Source organism: Stegostoma tigrinum, chromosome 17 (genome assembly GCF_030684315.1).
Source record: "Stegostoma tigrinum isolate sSteTig4 chromosome 17, sSteTig4.hap1, whole genome shotgun sequence".
Taxonomy (NCBI): domain Eukaryota; kingdom Metazoa; phylum Chordata; class Chondrichthyes; order Orectolobiformes; family Stegostomatidae; genus Stegostoma; species Stegostoma tigrinum.
This window is the reverse complement of record NC_081370.1, coordinates 37,204,107-37,226,697: the sequence shown is the minus strand read 5'-3', so window position 1 is coordinate 37,226,697 and position 22,591 is coordinate 37,204,107. Positions and strand designations below refer to the sequence as shown.

At 44.0% G+C, this 22,591-nt stretch overlaps 1 protein-coding gene across 4 annotated transcripts in view; it reads right to left on the bottom strand.

Moving 5' to 3' along the window:
- The window catches only part of mical2a (microtubule associated monooxygenase, calponin and LIM domain containing 2a), a 274,841-nt gene that overhangs the window by 143,250 nt on the left and 109,000 nt on the right, over window positions 1-22,591 (bottom strand). For all 4 annotated transcript variants that reach the window (XM_059652085.1, XM_059652086.1, XM_059652087.1 and 1 more), the window contains exons 7-14: window positions 21,973-22,073; window positions 18,881-19,138; window positions 16,491-16,606; window positions 8,378-8,504; window positions 7,481-7,571; window positions 3,624-3,771; window positions 2,618-2,817; window positions 910-1,016 (exon numbers count right to left, since the gene is read on the bottom strand). In XM_059652085.1, the coding sequence (XP_059508068.1) occupies window positions 910-1,016; window positions 2,618-2,817; window positions 3,624-3,771; window positions 7,481-7,571; window positions 8,378-8,504; window positions 16,491-16,606; window positions 18,881-19,138; window positions 21,973-22,073 (1,148 nt within the window). The remainder of the gene's footprint in view (window positions 1-909; window positions 1,017-2,617; window positions 2,818-3,623; window positions 3,772-7,480; window positions 7,572-8,377; window positions 8,505-16,490; window positions 16,607-18,880; window positions 19,139-21,972; window positions 22,074-22,591) is intronic.

Genomic DNA, 22,591 nt, shown 5'->3' with positions numbered 1-22,591 from the left:
CTCTTCAACTCATATACTGACCATATTCTTTGTTATCCTCTATCAGTTTATCTAGCTTCCCCTAAATGTATCTAGAATCATAGAATCTTATTGTCCACAAGGAAGCCATTTGACCCATCATGTCAGTACCAGCTCCCAAAACAACCACCCCAGCTAGTCCCATTCTCCAGCCCTATCTGCGTAGCCCTCTAAATTCATCACTTGCAAATATATATTCAACTCTCTTTGAACCTCTTCTGGAATCCACTTCCACCATTCTCCCATGCAGCACATTCCAAATCCCAACAACTCTCTGGTAAAGAAGTTTCTCCTCATCACTCTTCTAACTCTCTTGCTGACAGTCTTGAAATTGTAACATTTAGTTGCTGACATATTGACTAGTGGAAAAAAAATCCTTCTTTACCTGGTTAAAATTGTTTATAATTTTGAACACCTCAACACGGTTATCTCTTAATCTTCTCTACTCCAAGGAGAATAAGCTCTATCTTTCCAATCTTTCCTTGTATCTAAAATCCCTCTAAAATCTAACATTCATGGTATCATTCTACCAAATCTCTTTTGAGCTCCCTCCAGGGCTTTAACATCCTTCCTTAAATAAAGTGTCCAGAACAGAACACAGCTTTGCAAATGTGCTCTGACCAATGTAGACATGTAGCATCACTTCCTTGCCCTTATACTCTAAATCTACATAACTTTCGTCACTCCCTCTGGTAGTGAATTCCACCTTCTAATTCTATTGGGAAAGAAGTTTCTTCTGAATTCCCCATGAAATACATTAACGACTATTTTGTATTTATGTCTCCAAGTTCTAGTCTGATTCACAAGTGAAAACATCTGTTCCATGTCTGCGATCTTTTTCTTATATCAAATTCCAATAATTCTACGCATCCAATAACGCAATTTCCTTACCTTTGGTGTCCGTTTCCTCTGCAACAAGTTGACACCATTGAAGACTGAATTTGTTTGCCTGGTTGAAGGTGCAGGCATTTTGTTGCTATCCTGTCTGAATAATGCTGCTGGAAAACGACAAAAAAGACAAACTAAAGGTGTCAATATTACTTTAAACTCTTTCCATTGACAAAAAAAAAATGAGAAGACATTTTAAAGGGGCCTTATGATTGGGAATAAAATTGCCTGGAAGGGATATAGCAGCAAAGTAAAAAGCAACTTTCAACAATGGATAAACATATGAATGGGAATGTTTAGAGGGTTACGGAAAAGGTGGGGTGCGTAGCAATAATGGTAAAGCTTTTTCAAACAGCCAGCACATTAACAACAGAGCAAACAATCTTGACAAGAATTCAAATTCCAAAAAGACAGCAAATGAACTTAAACATCAATTAATTGTAGATGTTGGTGTGTTTGCTGAGCTGGGAGGCTTGACTGTGGACATTTTGTCCCCTTACTGGGGAAAATAATTAATTCAATATATCTGGAACCAAAAGTTAGTTCCGTCAATTATGATCATGAATCTCCTACATTATCACGAAAAAAAATCCATCTGAATCATGAATATTCTTTAGGAAAGGAAATCTGCCAACCTTATATGGTCTGGTCTACATGTAATTCCAGACCTCTATCAACTCTTACCTGCCTCTGAAATGGCCTACCACAAGACTTTGCAAAGTATTTTCCAATATAACCTCAGTTTAACATGTGACAATTAACATAACCCCAGATGCCAATAAAAAACAAGTTAGCAATAAAGCAGATTAGTAACAGTCGGTATACAGTTAGGGTGGCATGGTGACTCAGTAGTTAGCACTGGTCCCTCACAGCACCAGGGACTCGGGTTCGAATCCACCCTTGGGCGACTGTCTGTGTGGAGTTTGCACATTCTCCCCGTGTCTGTGTGGGTTTCCTCCCACAGTCCAAAAATGTGCAGTTAAGGTGGATTGGCCAGGCTAAATTGCCCATTGTGTACAGGGATGTGCAGATGAGGAGGATGCTCTGAGTGTCGGTGTGGACTTGTTGAGCTGAAGGGCCTGTTTCCACACTCTAGGGATTCTATGATAACTGTTAAAGTTCATGTATTATAGATCAACTTACAACAATAAATCATATTAATGCACCTTGTCCCCTGAGGCACATATCTCAGTCCCCTTCCTTCCACACATGTACTCAGCAGCCCTTCTCCACAGTCATCCAGCCTGACATATCCACTCACTCACCAGCCTCCTTTAGGTCCACCACTTACTCAATGGACCAGTATTGGTCCTGTCAGCATTGCTCATATTCCAAGAAAGCACAAACACCATTGTGCTTGCTGACCGATACCAGCTGTCAAATGTTAAGTTTTAAAAGCCATGTCCTTATTTCTCCAAAATACTGGCACTGGTAACTTGTACATACACCTAAGATGGCTGCTGATGCCTTGGTTTAAGTATCTCCTCTGAAAAGCAGAACGCCCAACAGCACAGCGCTCCCTCAGTACAGACTCCCCAACAGCGCAGCGCTCCCTCAGTACAGCATACGAAGTGTAGGGCTGGTGGTGTTCAAGTCTTTGTTGTGAACTCACACTGAACCCACAATGCTCTGAGCCATTTGAGCCCTGGCTGACATTATGATCAATACTGGAGCTTATCAAATGTTCACTGACACACTCTGGAACACTCACAGGAAATTGAGCGTGGTTTTCCACGGAAGTACTCGTAGAATTTGGAGAGATACATGACCATGCTGAGTTTGTCGGGCTCGTGGACTGAAGCCATCTCCTTCCCTGTGGTGACTGGAGAGATCCCAAACTCACGTTCTGCTACATCAAAGGCCAGCTGGTTGTTTTTGGCAGCATCCTCTTCATTCAGTGCATCAAAGTCACTGGGGATGAATGAAGAATAATCATATCATCAGGGTAGGGGAGTGAAAGATGGGCTGGAGGGTGGGGTGGGTGTGGGGTTTGGGGGCTGGAAGTAAATTTCCTGTGGTACCAAATCACAGGCTTCAATAATACTGAACATTCAGCAGCATGGTCAAAACGCTTTGCACCATAGAAGTGGAACACACCCAAAACTTACAAAAAAGATGACAAGTTACATTAACATAGAATCTTGTACAGAATAAAACATGCCATAATGTTTCACAGGGACATGATCAGAATAGAAAGCTTAACACTGAGCTACATAAACAGTTACTGGGCCAGGTAACTATAAACTTCGTCAGAGAGGCCAGTTTTAAGGAGTATTTTTCTATAAAGGAGGAAAGAAAGGTGAGGAGGCAGAGCCATCAGGGAGGAGTAGGAGGTTAGAGGAGCAAGACAGGAGAAAGCATCACTATTAGTGATGGAATAAAGAGTGTTAGAGATGGACAAGCAGTCGGAATTGGCACAATGGGTAAAGACCAGGGCCCATTGTATGAAGTAGCTAGAATGGACATGCTGGGCTGAATGACCAGCCTCTGTTGTTTGAAACTGTTGTTTCAGCCTATGATTCGGAGAGTGCGAACTCATGCCTTCATTCTTAAGGCAAACAGACACATTCATGCCCTGTATTTCCAACAGTCCTCTCCAACAGACTCCTAGATATACAGGAACCAAACAAAGTCAGCAGGACTTTGGCTGGATCCCAAAATGTTCAAGTTCCTAGCATCAAGCGACTCTTACAGATGATGCAAGAAGTAAATCTTACATTAGATGTGGACAGAAGTGATGTATGATTGCACACAAAGCTAGGCCATTCTTCCAGGAGCTGGTCAAGTCAGTGACTGCTACATTCTTGTAGCTCTCGGTTTGCTTCTGGCACCAGGTTAAAAGCCTATTGGGACGAACCTCCGACTCTAGGATTGAGAGATAAGACAAAACAATCGATAAGCAGGTTGGTCAAAGGCGCAATCAGCATTTCCAGATCATACATTTACAGGAAATAAGCCAGTCAGCCCCACTTGTGCTTAGGCTCCATGAGATTCTTCAGGTAACATGTTCAGAAATCACACAACGCCAAAGTATAGTCCAAAGGGGTTTATTTGAAAACACAAGCTTTCAGAGCCTCACTCCTCCTACAGGTGTTAGTGAGAGAGATAATATCAGACACAGAATTTATAAGTAAAAGATCAAAAGGTCACAACACTGATGAGGATATATTAAACAAATCTAAGATGCTGTTAAATCTTTAATCAGTTAACAGTACGTATTTGTAAATCCCCAAATTCAAGTCACAGTCTTGAGAGAACTAAAGGTTTTATTAGTGTAAAGAAGAGATGACATTTTAGGTCAAATAATGCATGTTAGGTGAGAAGCCTTGTTTAGAATCTGTGCGTGTTTTGGTTTGGAGTCAGACTAGTTTTATTTCTAGAGTAGGAATTCATAAAACGCCACATTGGCTGACTGTCTATAAATTGTGTGCTTTTTAAACAAAATAGAATGTACCTGCAAATACAGATTTACCCCATTGGTATGAATGTGTGTGTTGCCTGTGTGCGAGAGGGGGTGAGAGAGAGTATGTGTGTGAGGGGGAGAGAGATAACATCAGCAGCAAGCACTCAGCTTCTCACAAGACTCCCAGCTGTGGTTTGGACTGGTGCTTGCATGGAGATAACATAACAGTCCTTTCTCATTCCTTTTGACTTTGTTTCCTTTATTTCTACTGGGTTTTTAATTTGGTTTTGCAATCAAGTCCATAACCAAGATGGTGCTGGAGAATTGCGACTTTGTATCACTTTTCACTGCACTCCTACATTCCTATAGTCAAGTACATTTGACAATAAAATCTAATTCTAATTCTTACCTCCCACTCTGTCTGTATATTTCTTTCTTCTTCAGTTTGGAGGGATATAGGCCAAGCGCAGGCAGGTGAGACTAGTTTAGTTTGGGAACATGGTCTGTTTGGGAAGCGTCTGTTTCTATGGTGTATGGCTCTATATATACACATCAAGCCTTTCTTAAAAGGCACCAATGCTATTCACGTGACAACTTCATGCTGCAGAGTTTGATATTTCCTCCACTCTACCCATAAAGAAATTCCTCCTGAACTTAATCGATGTTAATGACTGTACTCCCTTCTCTGGGTTCACTTACAGGTTCAGCTTACCGAAAACTTTCGCAAATTTTAAGATTGTATCAAGTCACCTCTTTCCCTGAGTAGTGAGCGCCAGCTTGCCCAGAAAGCTACAAACAACCAACTGTAGTTTACGTAGCTGTAAATCTTTTCACCACGGCTTCAACATTCTTCTTGTAGAGCACAGACCAGCGTTACACATTGAGGTATATTAGGAAATTGACTGAAAATCCTTAGACGAAATGTAATCTACATATACATTGGTAGGGTGGGAGGAAGCTTGTGTACTTCATAAATAGCAACATGAAAAGTTAGGTGGAAGGCCTGTCTTACTCTATAAACACTTCGTGATATGTCTTTTTGCTTCATATCTCAAAGAACTTCTATTTCCTCTTTGGAGAGTATTGGGGAAAAGTTGCAAGGATGAACAGGCTTTTAACCAACCATATTGAACCTTTTCATAAATGTTCCTTCCATTGCTAACAAGTCCTTGAGTGGAACATGAAACCAGAGTTTCTGGCGCAGAGACAAGGCACTGTCAACCTGTCCTAAAGACCTCCTTCTGTAAAACAGGTAATCTGCAAAGGGCTGGCACTGATGCCAAAAACTGTAAGCTCCCAAGACTTTCTTCTATTCGCTTTTCTAGAATCAGAAGTTGAATGTGTGGGATCATCACTTTAGTCTTTTCCTGAAGTATGAATAATTGTAGGTCAGTACTTCAGTAAAATTACAGCAATTGCATTCACAAGAATGGTTCCAGAGATGAGGTGCTTCTGTTACAGAGATAGATTGGAAAAGTTGGGACCATATTTCTTTGGGAAGGGAAGGTTGGGAGGAGAACGGATACAGATATTTCAAATTAAAAGGGGTCCGCACGCAGTAGATAGGAAGAAACTCTCCCTAAGGACAGGCTGAGAATGAGAGGACACAGATTTAATATGATTGGCAAATGAAGCAATGGAGACTTAAGGAGAAACAGTTTCATGCAGCAAGTGGTTGAGATCTGGTGTGCTCTGTCTGAAAGCACGGGAGAGGTGGATTTGATCAAAGCATTCAAAAGCGAACTGATTATGATCTGAAGAAGGAAGAACATACAGGTTTTCGGGTGAAGGCAATGGAATGACACAGTGTAAACTGTTCATTCGGAGAGCCGACATGGTCACAATGGACTGAATGGTCTCTTGTGCCAGAACAATTCTGTAATCCTGCAATGTTTTTGCAGCACCAGATACAATAATGAAAGTAAAACTGCTGATATAAGAATGTTAGAAGCCGGAGCTGGTCCGTTCAGCTTGTTTTAGCATTCAGTAAGATTATGGCTGATCTTCTGTCACAACTCTACTTTCCTGAATCATTCTTGATTCCCTTAGTGGACAAAAATATCCTCAACTCAAAGCAGCCACTGTTCACTGGGATAGCAAATTTCTAAGATTCTAAGAAACCATTTAAGTGCAAACATTTTGCACCCTCAGTTCTAAATACACGAATAGTCAAGAGGATAGGGCAGGAACTACACTAGTGATCTCTGGAGGTTATACAGACATACAGCACGGAAACAGAACCTTCAGTCCCACTCGTCCATGCTGACTCGATATCCAAAACTGACCTAGTTGCATTTGCCAGCATTTGGCCACATCTCTCTAAACCCTTCCTGTTCATCTACCCATCCAAATGCCTTTTAAATGTTGTAATTGTACCAGCCTCCACCACTTCCTTTGGCAGCTCATTCCATACATGCACAACCCTCTGTGTGAAAATGTTGTCCCTTAAGTCCCTTTTAAATCTTTCCCCTTTCACCTTAAACCTATGCCCTGTAATTTTGGAACCCCCTACCCTGGAAAAAGACCTTTGGTGTTCACCCTATCGAGGTCCCTCATGATTCTATAAATCTCTATAAGGACATCCTTCAGCCTTTGACGCTCCAGGGAAGAAAGCCCCCATCATATTCAGCTTCTCCCTATAACTTAAACCCTCTAGTCCCAGCACATTCTTGTAAATTGTCTCTGAGCCCTTTCAAGTTTAACAGCATATTTCCTCTAGCAGGAAGAACAGAGCTCAATGCAGTATTCTAAAAGTGGTCTAACCAATGTCCTGGACAGCAACAATGTGACATCCCAACTCCTACACTCAAAGCACTGACAATGAGGGCTAGCGCGTCAAACACCTTTTTCACCACCCTGCCTACCTGCAACTCCACTTTAAAGGAGCTGTGCACTCTGCACCCCGCAGTCTCTTTGTTCGGCAACGCTGCCAGCACCTGAACATTAACTGTATAAGTTCTGCTCTGATTTGCCTTACCAAAATGCAACACCTCACAGTTACCTAAATTAAACTCCACTCCTTGGCCCAGCCCATCTGATCAAGGTCCTGTTGTACTCTGGAAGCTCAGGGTCATTTTTTTAACCAAGAGAGCGGAGGTGTTAGTCAAAGCAGTCTGTGTTTCTTCTCCCCAGTGTACAGGGGATCACCAAAGACTGGTAAATGTGACTCACCATGACGTGACACTTTGATAGATTTTCGCAGGGAGTTTACTCTCTCTAGTGGGCAGTTCTTCAGATCTGTTGTGATGTACAGCTCATGAACCTGAAGGACGTTTAAGAAACAAAGGTTCCTTTTATTCTCTTTAGAACAGTACCATCTCTATGTACTTACCCGACCAACCCAACAGGGCACACTCTATCCTGACTTGGAACAATATTGTGGATGCTCCATTGCTGCGGGATTAAATGTTGGAGGCCCTTCCCTATAAACAGTTATGGTAGCCATCCCCACACCACACAGAATGCTGTGGTCCAAGGTGCTGTCTCAGCAACATCTTCTCAAGGGCAGTTAGGAAAAGGCCATAAACACTTGGCTTCACCGTGACATTCACATGCCAGGTGTGAAAAAAATAGTGACTGCACAGAATACATATGAGAATGATGCCTCAGATGAGGGATTTCAATAATACAGATGGACAGGAGTAACTGAAATGGTTCTCCTTGGAGAGGAGAAGGTTAAGGGGAGATTCAAAAGACTTCTTCAAAATCATGAAAGGTCTAAATGGAGCAAATAAGGTGAAACTGTCTTCAGTGGTTGACAGGTTATTAACCAGAAGGCCCAGATTTCTGGTGAGTAGCAAAAGCAGAAGCAATGTGGTTTTTTTAAAAACCAAAGCAAGCTAGCGTAATCTGGAATGCACTGCCTAACAGGGTAATGGAAGTCAATTCCATAATAACCTTCAAATAAAAGGGAAGTACTCACAAATTTATTGACAAAGAACTGGATTGTGGGACAGACACTACTTGAAAGTCAGCACAGGCATGAAGGGGTGAATGGCGTCCACGTACAGTGTAACATTCTGTGAACACAAGGTTTTACCCAGTCTGTGTGTGTCACTGTGGTCGTACCTGGTAAGGCTGTACACAATTTGAGTTGAGGTTGGGGTACCGCGTTCCTGGATCTATTGTGTACTGGTCAAAGTTCTTGTTGATGTTTTCTGGAGTGGTTTGAGGTAGCAGTCGATAAATACTTTCTCTGGAAAGTGAGGCACAGAAAATTCAAACACATTTTTTTAAACTCTGGCAAAGAACCTGTATTTCTGTTGTTGCACCTGCAGCCCCTTCAGGATACCACAAAGCAATTAACAGCCAAAGAAGTGCTTTTCTAATATAATCACTATTGTGATATATGAAATGTGGCAGCCACTTTGCTCACAAGAGGAGCCCACAAGCAGCCACGAGAGAATGGCCAATTAATCAGGTTTTAGTGATGTTAGTTGAGGGATCAGTATTGATGAAGGTACTATTGAAAAGTTCCCTGTTTTCCTTAGAAGTAGTGCCAAGGGATCTCATACACCTGTCTCAGAAAGGAGACGGGACCTCAGTTTAATGCCTCATCCATAAGAGCTCTTCTGACAGTACAATGCTCCCTCAGTAATGCACTGGTTGCGCTGGCCTAAATTATGTGAGGCTTTCTCTGGCTAACAGCTGAAGGGTGAAATGTTCAGTGTTAATCCTAGTCCTGGAGGGACTCCATACTGAATGGGAATCAAACTAGAAATGTTAACATATCCGAACAGATAGCAGCATTTTACAGTGCCTGGGCTGGACTAGTGCATCTTAGATTACTACCCACATCTATCAGCTTGAAATGATGAGTCTCATTAGAATAGATTAGATTCCCTACAGCGTGGAAACAGGCCCTTCGGCCCAACAAGTCCACACCGCCCCTTGAAGCATCCCACCCAGACCCATCTCCCTATAACCCACACACCCCTAAGCACTACAGGCAATTTAGCATGGCCGATCCACCTAGTCTGCACACCTTTGGACTGTGGGAGGAAACGGGAGCAGCCCGTTTTTAACTTAAAGGAAGTGGCAGCCAGTAATGATCTGTTGCGGACAATGAAACTCTTGAGACTTCAGGAAACAACAGGCCCTTAAGCAACAAGTTTTTGGGATTGGGAAAGAAGAAAGGGTCTGTGATAAAGGAAAGTGAATGAATTAGAACCAAATCAGACATAGTTCTGACTGTGATGAGGCCAGAGTCCTACATAGTTTCCCATGTGGCCAAGTACCAGGACACCACCAGAATCCCCATCCAATGAGGGCCATCAGATGGGCTCTGCAGGCTGAATGGGCCAATTGGATTTTATTTTATTCATTCAAGTGATTGGGGGGTTGCTGGATAGGCCAGCTTTTATTGGCCATCTCAAAGGGCAGTTAAGAGTCAGCCATATTGTTGTGGGTCTGGAGTCACATGGAGGGGAGATCAGATAAGGATGGTAGCTTCCTTCATTGAAGGACATTTGTAAAGCAGATAGGTATTTCCTAATGTGGATTCATGATTATCATTAGACTCTTCATTACAGATTTTTGTCATTGAATTAAAATTTCAACAACTAATGGCAGGATTCGAAGCCAGGTCCCAGAACATAACTTGGATTAGCAGTGCAGCAATAATACTACTAGGCCATCGCCTCCCCGAGGCACCTCGAGGCCTTGGTGGCTGGCAGCTTAACCGAGAGAGACAGAGAGGGAAGTGAGAGTAAGTGAAATGGGCCCCACCAACATAGGAAGGGGGCAACAAGGATGCTTTAAGATGGAGGAACTCTCTAAGCAACTCATTTTTTAAAAATTGGTTTAAAAAAAACATATACCATAGCAAGTTATCAATGAGGAGGGAGAAACTTTCCAAAGCACGGCCTACAGCCACGTTAAGTCCTGGCTCCACGGTAAGGTGGGTAAAATTAGAAGAGGCCTCAATGGTAACTGCACCCCCAACCCATCCCATTCCCCTCGACTCCAGCAGGAAGGGCACCTCCAGCCAACTGCTGAGTTTCAGCTGCTGTCAGGAAGATCCTAGTGATATGACAATGCTGCTTCCAATTAGGCACTCAGTTGCTAACAATTGGCTACCCGTTAACATCCTGAATCTTCCTCAAGGGAGATTGCTGTGAGGCAATATCATGTTAGGGAGGTGACCCAATACACAAACTTTCACACCTTCCCCACATACCACCCTGTGCTACGGGCGGGGTAAGGGGGATAGATGAGGGGAGTTGCATTACTGGTTAAGGAGAATGTCACAACTAAACTAAGAGAAGACATTGTGGAGGGCTCCTCCAGCGAGGCCATCTAAGTCAAACTCAGGAATAAGGAAGGTGTAATCACTATGATGGAGTTACACCTCAGGCCTCCCAAAAGCCAGTAGGAGACAGAGGAACAGATTATGTAGATAGATTGCAGGAAGATGTAATAACAACAGGGTTGTTGTTGTTATGGGTGATTTTAATTTTCCAAATGTCGAATGGGACTCCCTTAGTGCCAGGGGCTTAGATGGGGCAGAATTTGTTAGGTGCATCTAGGAAGGCTTCCTGAAACAATATGTAAATAGCTCACATAGGGAACGAGCCATACTAGACCCTGTATTGGAGAATGTACCTGGACAAGTGATTGAAGTTTCAGTGGGGTGCATTTTGGGAACAGTAATCATAATTCTGGAAGCTTTAAGAACAAGGATAAAGACTGGTCCTTGGGTGAAAGTGCTAAATTGGGGCAAGTCTAATTACAGTATTTGGCAGGAACTGGAGAAATTAGATTGGGGGCAGCTGTTTGAGGGGAAAACCCATATCCACCATTTGAAACTCATTTAAAGGCCAGTTGATAGGAATTCAGGGCTAGCACATTTTTGTCACGATAAAAGATAAGGATGGCCACATTCCTGGATGATAACAGACATTGAAAGTTCAGTCAAAAAAGAAGAAGGAAGCATATGTAATGATTAGGAAACTGAAATTAGACAAGGCCTTTGGGGAAGCAGGGAAAAGTTAAAGAAGGAATTAGGAGAGCTAAAAATGGCCATGAAATGTCCTTGGTAAATTGGATTAAGGAGAATGTCAAGGCATTTTACACTCATATTAGGAGCAAGAGGGTCACTTGTGAAAGGTCCATTCAAACGCAAAGGACGGAATTTACGTTTGGAACGGGAGGAAGAGGGTGGGACCCTTAATGAGTACTTAGCATTGGTATTTACCAAAGGAGAAGGACATGGATGGTGCTCAGATTAGGGAGATGTTACTCTACAGCTTGTCGATATTAAGGAGGTGGTGTTGTGTGTCTTGAAAAATATTAAGATAGACAAGCCCCTAGGACCTGATAGGATCTACTCCAGATACTGAGGGATGCAAGGAAGATGATGCTGGGGCCTTGAAAGAGATCTTTAACCTCTTCAGTGACAGGGGAGGCCCCAGAAGACTGGAGAAAAGCGAATGTTGTTCCTTTGTTCAAGAGGTTGTCCTCATAGAATCTTTCAGTGTGGGAACAGGCCATTCAGCCCATTGAATCTGCACTGACCCTCTGAAGAGCATCCCACCCTATCCCTGCAATTTCCATAACTAATCCACCCAACCTGCATATCACTGGACACTATGGGGCAATTTAAAATGGTCAATCCACCTAACCTGCACATCTTTAGACTGTGGGTTGAAACCGAGCACTGGAGGAAACCCACACAGGCATGGGGAGAACATGAAACTCGCACAAAGACAGAGGCTGAGGCTGGAATCAAACCTGGGTCTCGTGCCACCAGGAATACTCTAGGAAATTATACACCAATGAGTCAGTGGGGAGGGAAATTATTGGAGAAGATTCTTAGGGACAGGATTTACTCATATTTTTAAAAGAATGGACTTATTAGGGATAGTCAGTGAGGCTTTATGTGGGGTAGATTTTGTCTCACAAATTTGATTAAAGGTTTTTGAAATGGATAGCATCTACATGGACTTTGCTAAAGCATTTGATAAAGGTCCCTCATGAAAGGCTGGTCCAGAAGATTAAGTCACATGGGATCCATGGTGAGTTGGTAAAGTTGGGTACAAAATCAGCTTGGTCATAGAAGGCAGAGGATAGCTGCGGAGGATGTTTTTCTAACTGGAGGTCTATGACTGTTGATGTTCTGCAAGTTCAATTGCCATATTTGGAGTAGTGTGCGTAGTCTAGTCATCACACCAAAGGAAGGATGTGGAAGCTTTAGAGATGGTGCAACAAAAAGCTTTAGCAGAATGCTGCCCAATTTGGAGTGTATAAGCTATAAAGGAGAGGTTGCACTGTATTACAACAGCATGAAAAGGTCGAGTAGAGACTTGATAGAAGTATATAAAATGATGAGCGGCATGGATAGGGTGGATAGTCAGAGTCTTTATCCCAGGATGAAATATCAAATAGTAGGGGGCAGAGGTTTAAGGTGGGAGCCGGGTATGGAAGGATTGAGTTACACACAAGGGCCGGATAGGCTGGGTTGTTTTTCACTGAAGTGTTGGAGGTTGAGAAGTGACCTGATAGAAGTTTATAAAATAATGAGAGGTACAGATAGGGTTCATGGTAGTTGCCTTTTCCCTAGGATGGGGGATTTCAAGACCGGGGCACATTTTTAAGATGACAGGAGAGAGATTTAAAAAAGACATGAGGGGCAAATGTTTTACACAGAGTGTGATCCATGTGCGGAATGAACTTCCTGAGGGAGTGGTGGATGTGGGCACAACTACAACGTTTAAAAGACATTTGGATAAGTATATGAATAGGAAACAGTTGGATAGATATGGACCTGGAGCAGGCAGGTGGGACTAGTTTAGTTTGAGATGATGGTCAGCAAGGCCTAGTTGGACTGTAGGGTCTGTTTCTGTGCTGTATGACTCTGAGATGTGTGAGGCAAGTTTTTTTTTAAAACATAGAGGGTGGTGGCAACGTGCTGCCAGGGGAGGTGGTAGAAACAGATACAATAGCAACATTTAAGAGGCATTTAGACAGACACATGAAAAGGCAGAGAATAGAGAGACGTGGTCCACGTGCGGGAGAGTTTAGAATGGCATCGTTGTCAGCACAGACATGGTGCCTGTGGTGGTTCCTGTGCTGTGGTGTTCAATTTCTAGCAACTGATTGACATTGTATTAACAATTATCATGTCACATAAACTGGCGAATAACAGCCCCAATTGAGGATCCTGTGATATAGGGTAGTATCGCTATCTCTAGGCCAGAAGGTCCAGCCCAAAGTCACCATGTGAAGACCATGGAATTGTGTCATAACAGGTCTAAACAGGCCCTAACTATCTCCAGCTGCCTTAAGTGATGTTTGTGCAAATCCAACAAACTTTTAGCAGGACAGCTAGGATGTTCTCAGAGGGTACGTGTGGAGCAGTACAAATTACCAGCAAGTTCTGCTTCACAAGGCAGGGCAAATCACTTCATTCCCATAACTGGCTGACTGATTTATGCATTAATAACAGCCTAAGTTGTTAATGGACTGTTATACTTACAGCAAGATCCATTTGTATTAAAGAATGCTCTCTTCTCCCTTCCTCCTTCACCCACCCCTCATCTTCTCTCTATTTCCCCTTCTCTCTGTACAACATTTGAGCTTGTCTGTACAATGCATCAGTCCTAGTTGTGAGATCATAGATCAGTTGGGAGATGCCAATGAAAACATACGGAGATTTAACTTTTTGCTCGAGGCTTTCAAAATCTTCGTAGATAATTGGAATGGAGATAACAGAGGTTTCATTTCAAAAATCTATCATAACTTCTGCTAAGAATAAAATTCTTGACATATCTGGAATCTGACTAGAATCAGTTCAAATAACACACTCTGTAGATCACAAGCTCATTCCTGGAAACTGTCCAAAGAACACAATTGAGCCTTCACAACAGAGTGTTTTCCTGTGTTCTGCCTGATTAAGGGTCAGGAGCCATATTGGACTCCCTCCTGGTCTTGATGGTCCCACTCCAATCCAAAGGATCCTTGGATACGGCTTCATTCCTTGCATTCTCAGCTCAGAGCTTGCAGCCGAAATCAGGACTGTGAGGAAGTTTCACTGCGTTACTGCCAACATTGATAGCAATCAAATACCATTATTCACTTAAGAACTGGAGGAGGCCATTGAGCCTCCCCACCCACTGACCCCTAGCCTTTTCCACCATTCGATTAGATCCTGAATTGTTCCTCACATTCCCCACCTTAGGCCCACATTCCTCAATCTCCTTATCCAACAATAAATCTACCAATTTCAACAAAAGTTCTATGATATTCGAGGGCTCTGAGGGAGAAGGATCTTGATTTTTATCATCTTGTGGATGAAAATAAATCATTCCAGCTATAGCCCGATGGGCAGCGCTCTCTCTTTGAATCAGAAGATTGTGGCCTCAATTCATGCTCTAATAACCTAAGTGCAAAAATCTAGGCTAATGATCCAGTGCGACACTGGGAATGCAGTCCCATTACACATATGGTCAACTGGATGAGATGGTAAACCCTGCCCATCTGAGAAAGCAGGCGGGGATCATCAGGTGACATAATTCCACTATTATATTTTGAAATAATTTCCAATAATTTCACAAATATTTATCCCTCAACCAGCACCAGTGAAGCAGATTACCCGTTCAATACCATGTTTTATGGGATCTTGCTGTGCACAAATGGCTGCTGTGCTTCCTTCATTACAACAATGGCTACCCTTCAAAACTAATTCATTGTAAGGCGTTTTGGGCCATCAAGGTTGTGAAACATGTTATACAAATGCAAGTCACTACTTCCTTTTTCTAAATACTTTTGTACACAATCCCTGAATAACCTGGTTCTAGGCTCCCCTCACATGTGGAGGAAATAAATTCTCTTTTACTACGTGCAATCATTTTATTGAGATGATAACCCTCACCTGTTTTGAGCCCTGGTCACTTTAATTAGAATGGCTTAATAGTTCTGCTGGAAAAGAAGGCTAGGACTGACATGAATGGGTTAAGATATTAGTTTCAGTTACATTAGGTGCTGGTGGTGCCAACAACAGGTTCTGGGCTATTGTGATGGAACTTGACATAATAATGCAGAGTCTATGATGCTCTAAATTCATGCAGCACCTGAGCAAACTTAAATTAATCTTAATTCAGTCAAACACAATTTGTAACTGGATTCAGATTACAAAAGAAAGCAAAACTACTGAACTTTCATAGACTACATAAAATTTGCAGCGCAGAAGCAGGCCATTCAGCCCAACAATTTTATGACATCATTAATGCCTCGTATTTACACTCTTCATCTCTTCTTGCCTTCTATTCCTTTCTTCTTCATGTACTTATATCGCTTCCCTTAAAAATCTAACTGATACACAAATATTCTCCATAGAAAAGGACCTGTCACCTTTCCAAGGACCCACTTTACAAAGTTGATACCTAATGTCCACTGAAGTGGCACAGGTTCCCCCCCTAAGTACTAGACTCTTCAATCCCTCCCTGAACACCCCAACAACACAGCATAGAAAACCTTAAACAGGTCATTGTGAAAGAGTCCTGCTCCTTTCACTTAACTGGCACACCAAACCCCAGGAATTAGTTCAGACTCACAGTCTGGATATTAAGGGTTTATCCAACTTCATCACTGTAACAGTACAGATTAGCAAACGAAATTCCAGTCTATGTTTGGTGTTGGTTTGTAATAATTCTTCTCGGTTTGTTTTCCCAGTTGGCAATCCTTACAATAACACTGCAAAGCCCATGCACTGATTATTGTTCAAAACATTCCGTTACCACCTAGTAACCACTCACTCTGTAACGGACATCAAACTGCATGAAGTTAACAGAAGGAGACTATTCAGCCCAAATTTCCCTCACAAGCTTCCCTTTTATCTTACTTCATCCTACCCTATCAGAACATCCTCCTTTCCTTTCTCTCTCATATATTCATCCAGTTTCCTCTTTAATGCAAATTTGATTAATCCCAGCCATCCCTTGGCAGCAATTTTCACACATTCACCACTTTGTGGGTAAGGAGGTTTCTTCTAAATTTCCTCTGAGATTTACTAGTGACTGTCTTATATTTGTGGCCCTCCACAAAATCTGAAGCCCTCCATAATCAGAAAGGTCTCTTTCGGATCATCCCTCACTCTATTCTTTAGCAGAGTTGCTGTATGGAAAAACTTGGAAGTTTCTGCTAGAATCAGACAACAGACTTGGTAGACAATACTTTCTCTCACCTCTCTGCCAAGATCTCCAGCGATGGTATGTTTTCTGCCCACCTCTTCACCATCCATGCTGTGTCCAAGGCTGCCAGGAATCCACGGGCACAACCAGTTCCCATCGGCCAGAATGGCTACAATTAATTGGAGAGCACATACAGTCATGTAAGCAGTAAGGTCCGCATCATCACTGGCTATCAAACATAATGAGACACAAGCACTTATAGCATTCACTTTCAGTCAGAATGTCCACATGGCTTCTCAGGGTCCTTGGAAATGCAAAGTCCACAAGTAGTGAAGAGTGGATTCTGCTACACACCAATCAGCATCAATAAACTTAATGTCGGACCAGTTAAGCAATGGAAATGCAATAACAAGCAGTCTCACTCATTGATTCACAATGTGGCTCTGGCTCATGGGTAGCACCCTCACTATCAAACCAGAAGGTTATGGGTTGAGAGAGATAATGGGAACTGCAGATGCTGGAGATTCCAAGATAATAAAATGTGAGGCTGGATGAACACAGCAGGCCAAGCAGCATCTCAGGAGCACAAAAGCTGACGTTTCGGGCCTGGACCCTTCATCAGAGAGGGGGATGGGGGGAGGGAACTGGAATAAATAGGGAGAGAGGGGGAGGCGGACCGAAGATGGAGAGTAAAGAAGATAGGTGGAGAGGGTGTAGGTGGGGAGGTAGGGAGGGGATAGGTCAGTCCAGGGAAGACGGACAGGTCAAGGAGGTGGGATGAGGTTAGTAGGTAGCTGGGGGTGCGGCTTGGGGTGGGAGGAAGGGATGGGTGAGAGGAAGAACCGGTTAGGGAGGCAGAGACAGGTTGGACTGGTTTTGGGATGCAGTGGGTGGGGGGGAAGAGCTGGGCTGGTTGTGTGGTGCAGTGGGGGGAGGGGATGAACTGGGCTGGTTTAGTGATGCAGTGGGGGAAGGGGAGATTTTGAAACTGGTGAAGTCCACATTGATACCATATGGCTGCAGGGTTCCCAGGCGGAATATGAGTTGCTGTTCCTGCAACCTTCGGGTGGCATCATTGTGGCAGTGCAGGAGGCCCATGATGGACATGTCATCAAGAGAATGGGAGGGGGAGTGGAAATGGTTTGCGACTGGGAGGTGCAGTTGTTATGGGTTGAAGTGACTTTAGCACATGATGCAGGGCTGAGGGCGTGTTCCTGGAACTGCTGTACATTATTGGCTACTAATCTTCCACAAAACAGCAATGACTACACTTCAAAAGGGCTTAATTAGCTGGTAAAGCAAGTAGGTAAACCTTGCATTGTGCAAGAAGTTGTAAGCAAACTTTTGTCTTGCTTTTTTGAAGGGGGTAGGAATAAGCAGGATTTTTTGGTCTTAACAGGTTTCCTATTCTAGCATGGAAAATTGTGACCAGGTGTTCATTCTAAATCCATGTCTCCAGCATAACTTTAAAACTCATTCAAGTGAGGTAAACATTGCTAGTAAAGGCTCAATTTATTGTTCATTCCTCCTATTCGCATTGTGTCTTCTTGAAAAGCAATTGTTTCTTCTGCTAAGACTTTGGCTCAGTTACTTCAGACCAAACTACATAGTCAGGGCAGAGTCATCTGCAGGTCAGAACAGACAGGGATAAGAGATTCATTTCCCTTACAGATAGTAAAGGTTGGGTTTTTAATGATGAATTTGTAGGGTTTCAGCATTAACGTTCCTGGTACCATGTTACACCTGTAATTTGCTAAGTTTCATTTGAACTACTTCCAGTTGAATTCATGATCCTTGATTGCTAGTCCATCTCTTTAAGTGCGATGTTACTGCACCCAGCATGCTTCCCTCGCAACGGACATAATTAGCCACTGGTGTCAGATGTTTGGAATGTTGTCTGCTGTGTGAATGCTGGCAAACAGCCTTGCTAGTCATTTCCTCCCAGTGATCTCATATTCTTCAGGAATTCAGGGTAAATCTTGTCAACTCCTGCTGCTTTGTCTGGCTTGGTTGGCATTGGGGTGCTGTTGCCTTTGTCTTGTGCACGTGGCCTTGAGAAGTCAGTGTTGTGGGTGAGGCAGTGTTGAGTGCATTATAAGGATGTTATGACCATCAGCTCATCCTTGCTGCTGGTCCCCTGTATTTTTGACATTATTTTCTTGTCAAAGACTATTAAGATAAATGGAGTTGAGATACAGACCAGCCAATACTTGTTGAAACGGTTAATAGGTTCAGGCAACTGATTGTGCCTTGCTAAAGCTGTGTTCCATTAATTTTTATCTTGCTCTATAAATCTCAGGTATCCAGGAAACTACCCCTGCAGTGAATTTCTAACCCATGTGCTCCTGATTTGGAAAGCCCATTATTGCGAGTGTAGATCCATAAAAGAAAAAGCATATTTTCCCGTCCAAAAAAAGCAAAAAGCAGTTTACAAACCACTTGCCTCTAAGAGGCTGTCTCCAACAAGAGCTACCAACAGCCGATGGCCAAATCTCTCCCGGATTAATGCAGCATTCTCCGAAGCATACATACAGGTAAAGTCGAACATGGCCACATCGGGCTGGTCATTATGGTTCATTGCAAAGTCCAAAGCAGGTAGCTGGTAATTAGTGGCAAAGTCAGCTGCCTCTCTGGCATAGGACAAGAGGGCCTCGTGATTCACATTCTCACTGCACAGGAGCATTTCTGTATCGACATAATCCTGCAGGAAGAACACACAAGAGTCAAAAGGCATTAGAAAAGCTCTCCTCTCCTTAAGATTCAGAGAGATGTCTTCACCATTGGGGGTGGGGGTGGGGGTGTGGGATGGAAATCTGGAACTCTCTCCATCAAAGTACTATGGAGGATGGTGTTACTCGAAAGCTTCAAAACAGAGATCCGCCTAGCCGAACTCGTCCTCACCCTCAACAACTTCTCTTTCGACTCCTCCCACTTCCTACAGACTAAGGGGGTGGCCATGGGCCCCAGCTATGCCTGCCTCTTTGTAGGTTACGTGGAACAGTCCCTCTTCTGCACCTACACAGGCCCCAAACCCCACCTCTGCCTCCGTTACATTGATGACTGTATCGGCGCCGCCTCTCGCTCCCCAGAGGAGCTCGAACAGTTCATCCACTTCACCAACACCTTCCACCCCAACCTTCAGTTCACCTGGGCCATCTCCAGCACATCCCTCACCTTCCTGGATCGCTCAGTCTCCATCTCAGGCAACCAGCTTGTAACTGATGTCCATTTCAAGCCCACCGACTCCCACGGCTACCTAGAATACACCTCCTCCCACCCACCCTCCTGCAAAAATTCCATCCCCTATTCCCAATTCCTCCGCCTCCGCCACATCTGCTCCCACGATGAGGCATTCCACTCCCGCACATCCCAGATGTCCAAGTTCTTCAAGGACCGCAACTTTCCCCCCCACAGTGATCGAGAACGCCCTTGACCGCGTCTCCCGCATTTCCCGCAACACATCCCTCACACCCCGCCCCCGCCACAACCGCCCAAAGAGGATCCCCCTCGTTCTCACACACCACCCCACCAACCTCCGGATACAACGCATCATCCTCCGACACTTCTGCCATCTACAATCCGACCCCACCACCCAAGACATTTTTCCATCCCCACCCCTGTCTGCTTTCCAGAGAGACCACTCTCTCCGTGACTCCCTTGTTCGCTCCACACTGCCCTCCAACCCCACCACACCCAGCACCTTCCCCTGCAACTGCAGGAAATGCTACACTTGCCCCCACACCTCCTCCCTCACCCCTATCCCAGGCCCCAAGATGACATTCCACATTGGCAGATGTGCAGGTGAACCTCTGCTTAATGTGGTATACTGCATCCACTGTACCCGGTGTGGCTTCCTCTACATTGGGGAAACCAAGCGGAGGCTTGGGGACCGCTTTGCAGAACACCTCCGCTCGGTTCACAATAAACAACTGCACCTCCCAGTCGCAAACCATTTCCACTCCCCCTCCCATTCTTCAGATGACATGTCCATCATGGGCCTCCTGCAAGTGCCACAATGATGCCACCCGAAGGTTGCAGGAACAGCAACTCATATTCCGCTTGGGAACCCTGCAGCCCAATGGTATCAATGTGGATTTCACCAGTTTCAAAATCTCCCCTTCCCCCACCGCATCCCTAAACCAGCCCAGTTCGTCCCCTCCCCCCACTGCACCACACAACCAGCCCAGCTCTTCCCCTCCACCCACTGCATCCCAAAACCAGTCCAACCTATCTCTGCCTCCCTAGCCTGTTCTTCCTCTCACCCATCCCTTCCTCCCACCCCAAGCCGCACCTCCATCTCCTACCTACTAACCTCATCCCACCTCCTTGACCTGTCCGTCTTCCCTGGACTGACCTATCCCCTCCCTACCTCCCCACCTATACTCTCTCCACTTATCTTCTTTTCTCTCCATCTTCGGTCTGCCTCCCCCTCTCTCCCTATTTATTCCAGAACCCTCACCCCATCCCCCTCTCTGATGAAAGGTCTAGGCCCGAAACGTCAGCTTTTGTGCTCCTGAGATGTTGCTGGGCCTGCTGTGTTCATCCAGCCTCACATTTTATTATCTTGGATTCTCCAGCATCTGCAGTTCCCATTATCAGAGATTTAGCTTTGTTGGGGAAAAGAATCAATGGCTTCAGAACCAAAGTGGCCAGATTGAGTTAAGATACCTGTCGGATGGGACATGAGCAGCAACGGTGGAGACAACAGCAAGATTAGGAGGAGGATGGGTTGGGGAGGAGGAGGGGAATGGGGGGAGAACAGGGAGAGGGAGAGAGAAAGAGCGATGGAGAGAGAAAGAGCGACAGAGAAAGAGTGCGAGATAGAGTGCGAGAGAGAGAGAGAGAAACAGACAGATAGACAGACAGACAGAGACAGAGACACAGAGGGAGGGAGAGAGAGGCTGGGCAGGGCAGTCTGAGAGGAGAGAGAAAAAAAAGAGGAAGAGTTTGGGTCTCCGGACCCAAAACATTAACTCTGTCTTTTCCTACACAAATGCTGCCAGACCTGCTGAGCTTTTCCAGCAAATTTGTTTATGTTCCTGATTTACAGAATCTGCAGTTCTTTCAGTTTATATTTTGTCTGAGAGGAGATGCAGACAAGGAAAATGAAAAGAAAGAGAAAGGAGCAAAAATAAGAAAAAATTCACACAAGCCCATCAGTCAGGGAAAAAGCAAAAGGCAATACAGTGTGAAGCCTAGGCAAGAGTGACAGAAACATTGTGTAAACCAATGAGAGTCAGAGGTAGCACTCTATTGTGATTGTAATTGGTAGTTTCACAGTGGGGTGAGGTGGGGTTTCTGAATATAGCTAATTTTTTTTAACGCATTGGGATCAACAAGGCTTTGCCTGGAGCAGTATTTCCACTGTCAAGTTGGATAGAGTAGTGAGCCTTGCGCAGTTGTGGGATCAGTCAGGAGGATAAGTGAAATCTTTGATAATTTTGGACAGTGAGCCCCCGTTATTAGTGGAAAATAGGAACACCGTTACATTCTTCATACATAACACCATTTCCGCTAAAGAAAGCTTATACCTACATTGACAATCACTCCTTTGTCCAGCAAACTCTGCTTCTTTGCTGTCATTACAAAGTAATGTGTGTTATCCTTATAATAAACAATATTCTCTAGGTCAATTCCTGAAAAAAACATAAAATTCAACATTAGAAGCATGTAGAATTTTTCACCAATCAAATCACTCTCAAGATCAATTTCACCACTGAAACTGCTCACAAAAACAGCAGGAGGCTACTCAGCCCACAGATCTGTTCCAACATTCAATTAGACTTGGAGCGACTCATATCATAACTCCACTTACTGGCTTAATTCCATATTTCAAAATTATTCACACCCTCAAATTTGTATTGTTTCACAATAGGTGGTCTCTCAGGTTTTGGAGTAGTTTTGCAGCTCGGGTTGTGGGTGTTGAGGTTGGTTGGCTTACTAAGCTGGTTTGTTGTTCCGCAGATGTTTAGTTACCGTGCTTGATAACATCCTCAGTGCAGCCTCTGATGAAGCAGTGCGTTTTCCCAGCTGGTTTTTAAACTCTGGGGTCCATTGCGATGGATTGCCTCACTTCCGGGTTTCCTCCACAGTGGAACATATATCGGGTCGAGTTCAATGTGTTTATTAATAGCCTGCTTCATGGAGTGCCATG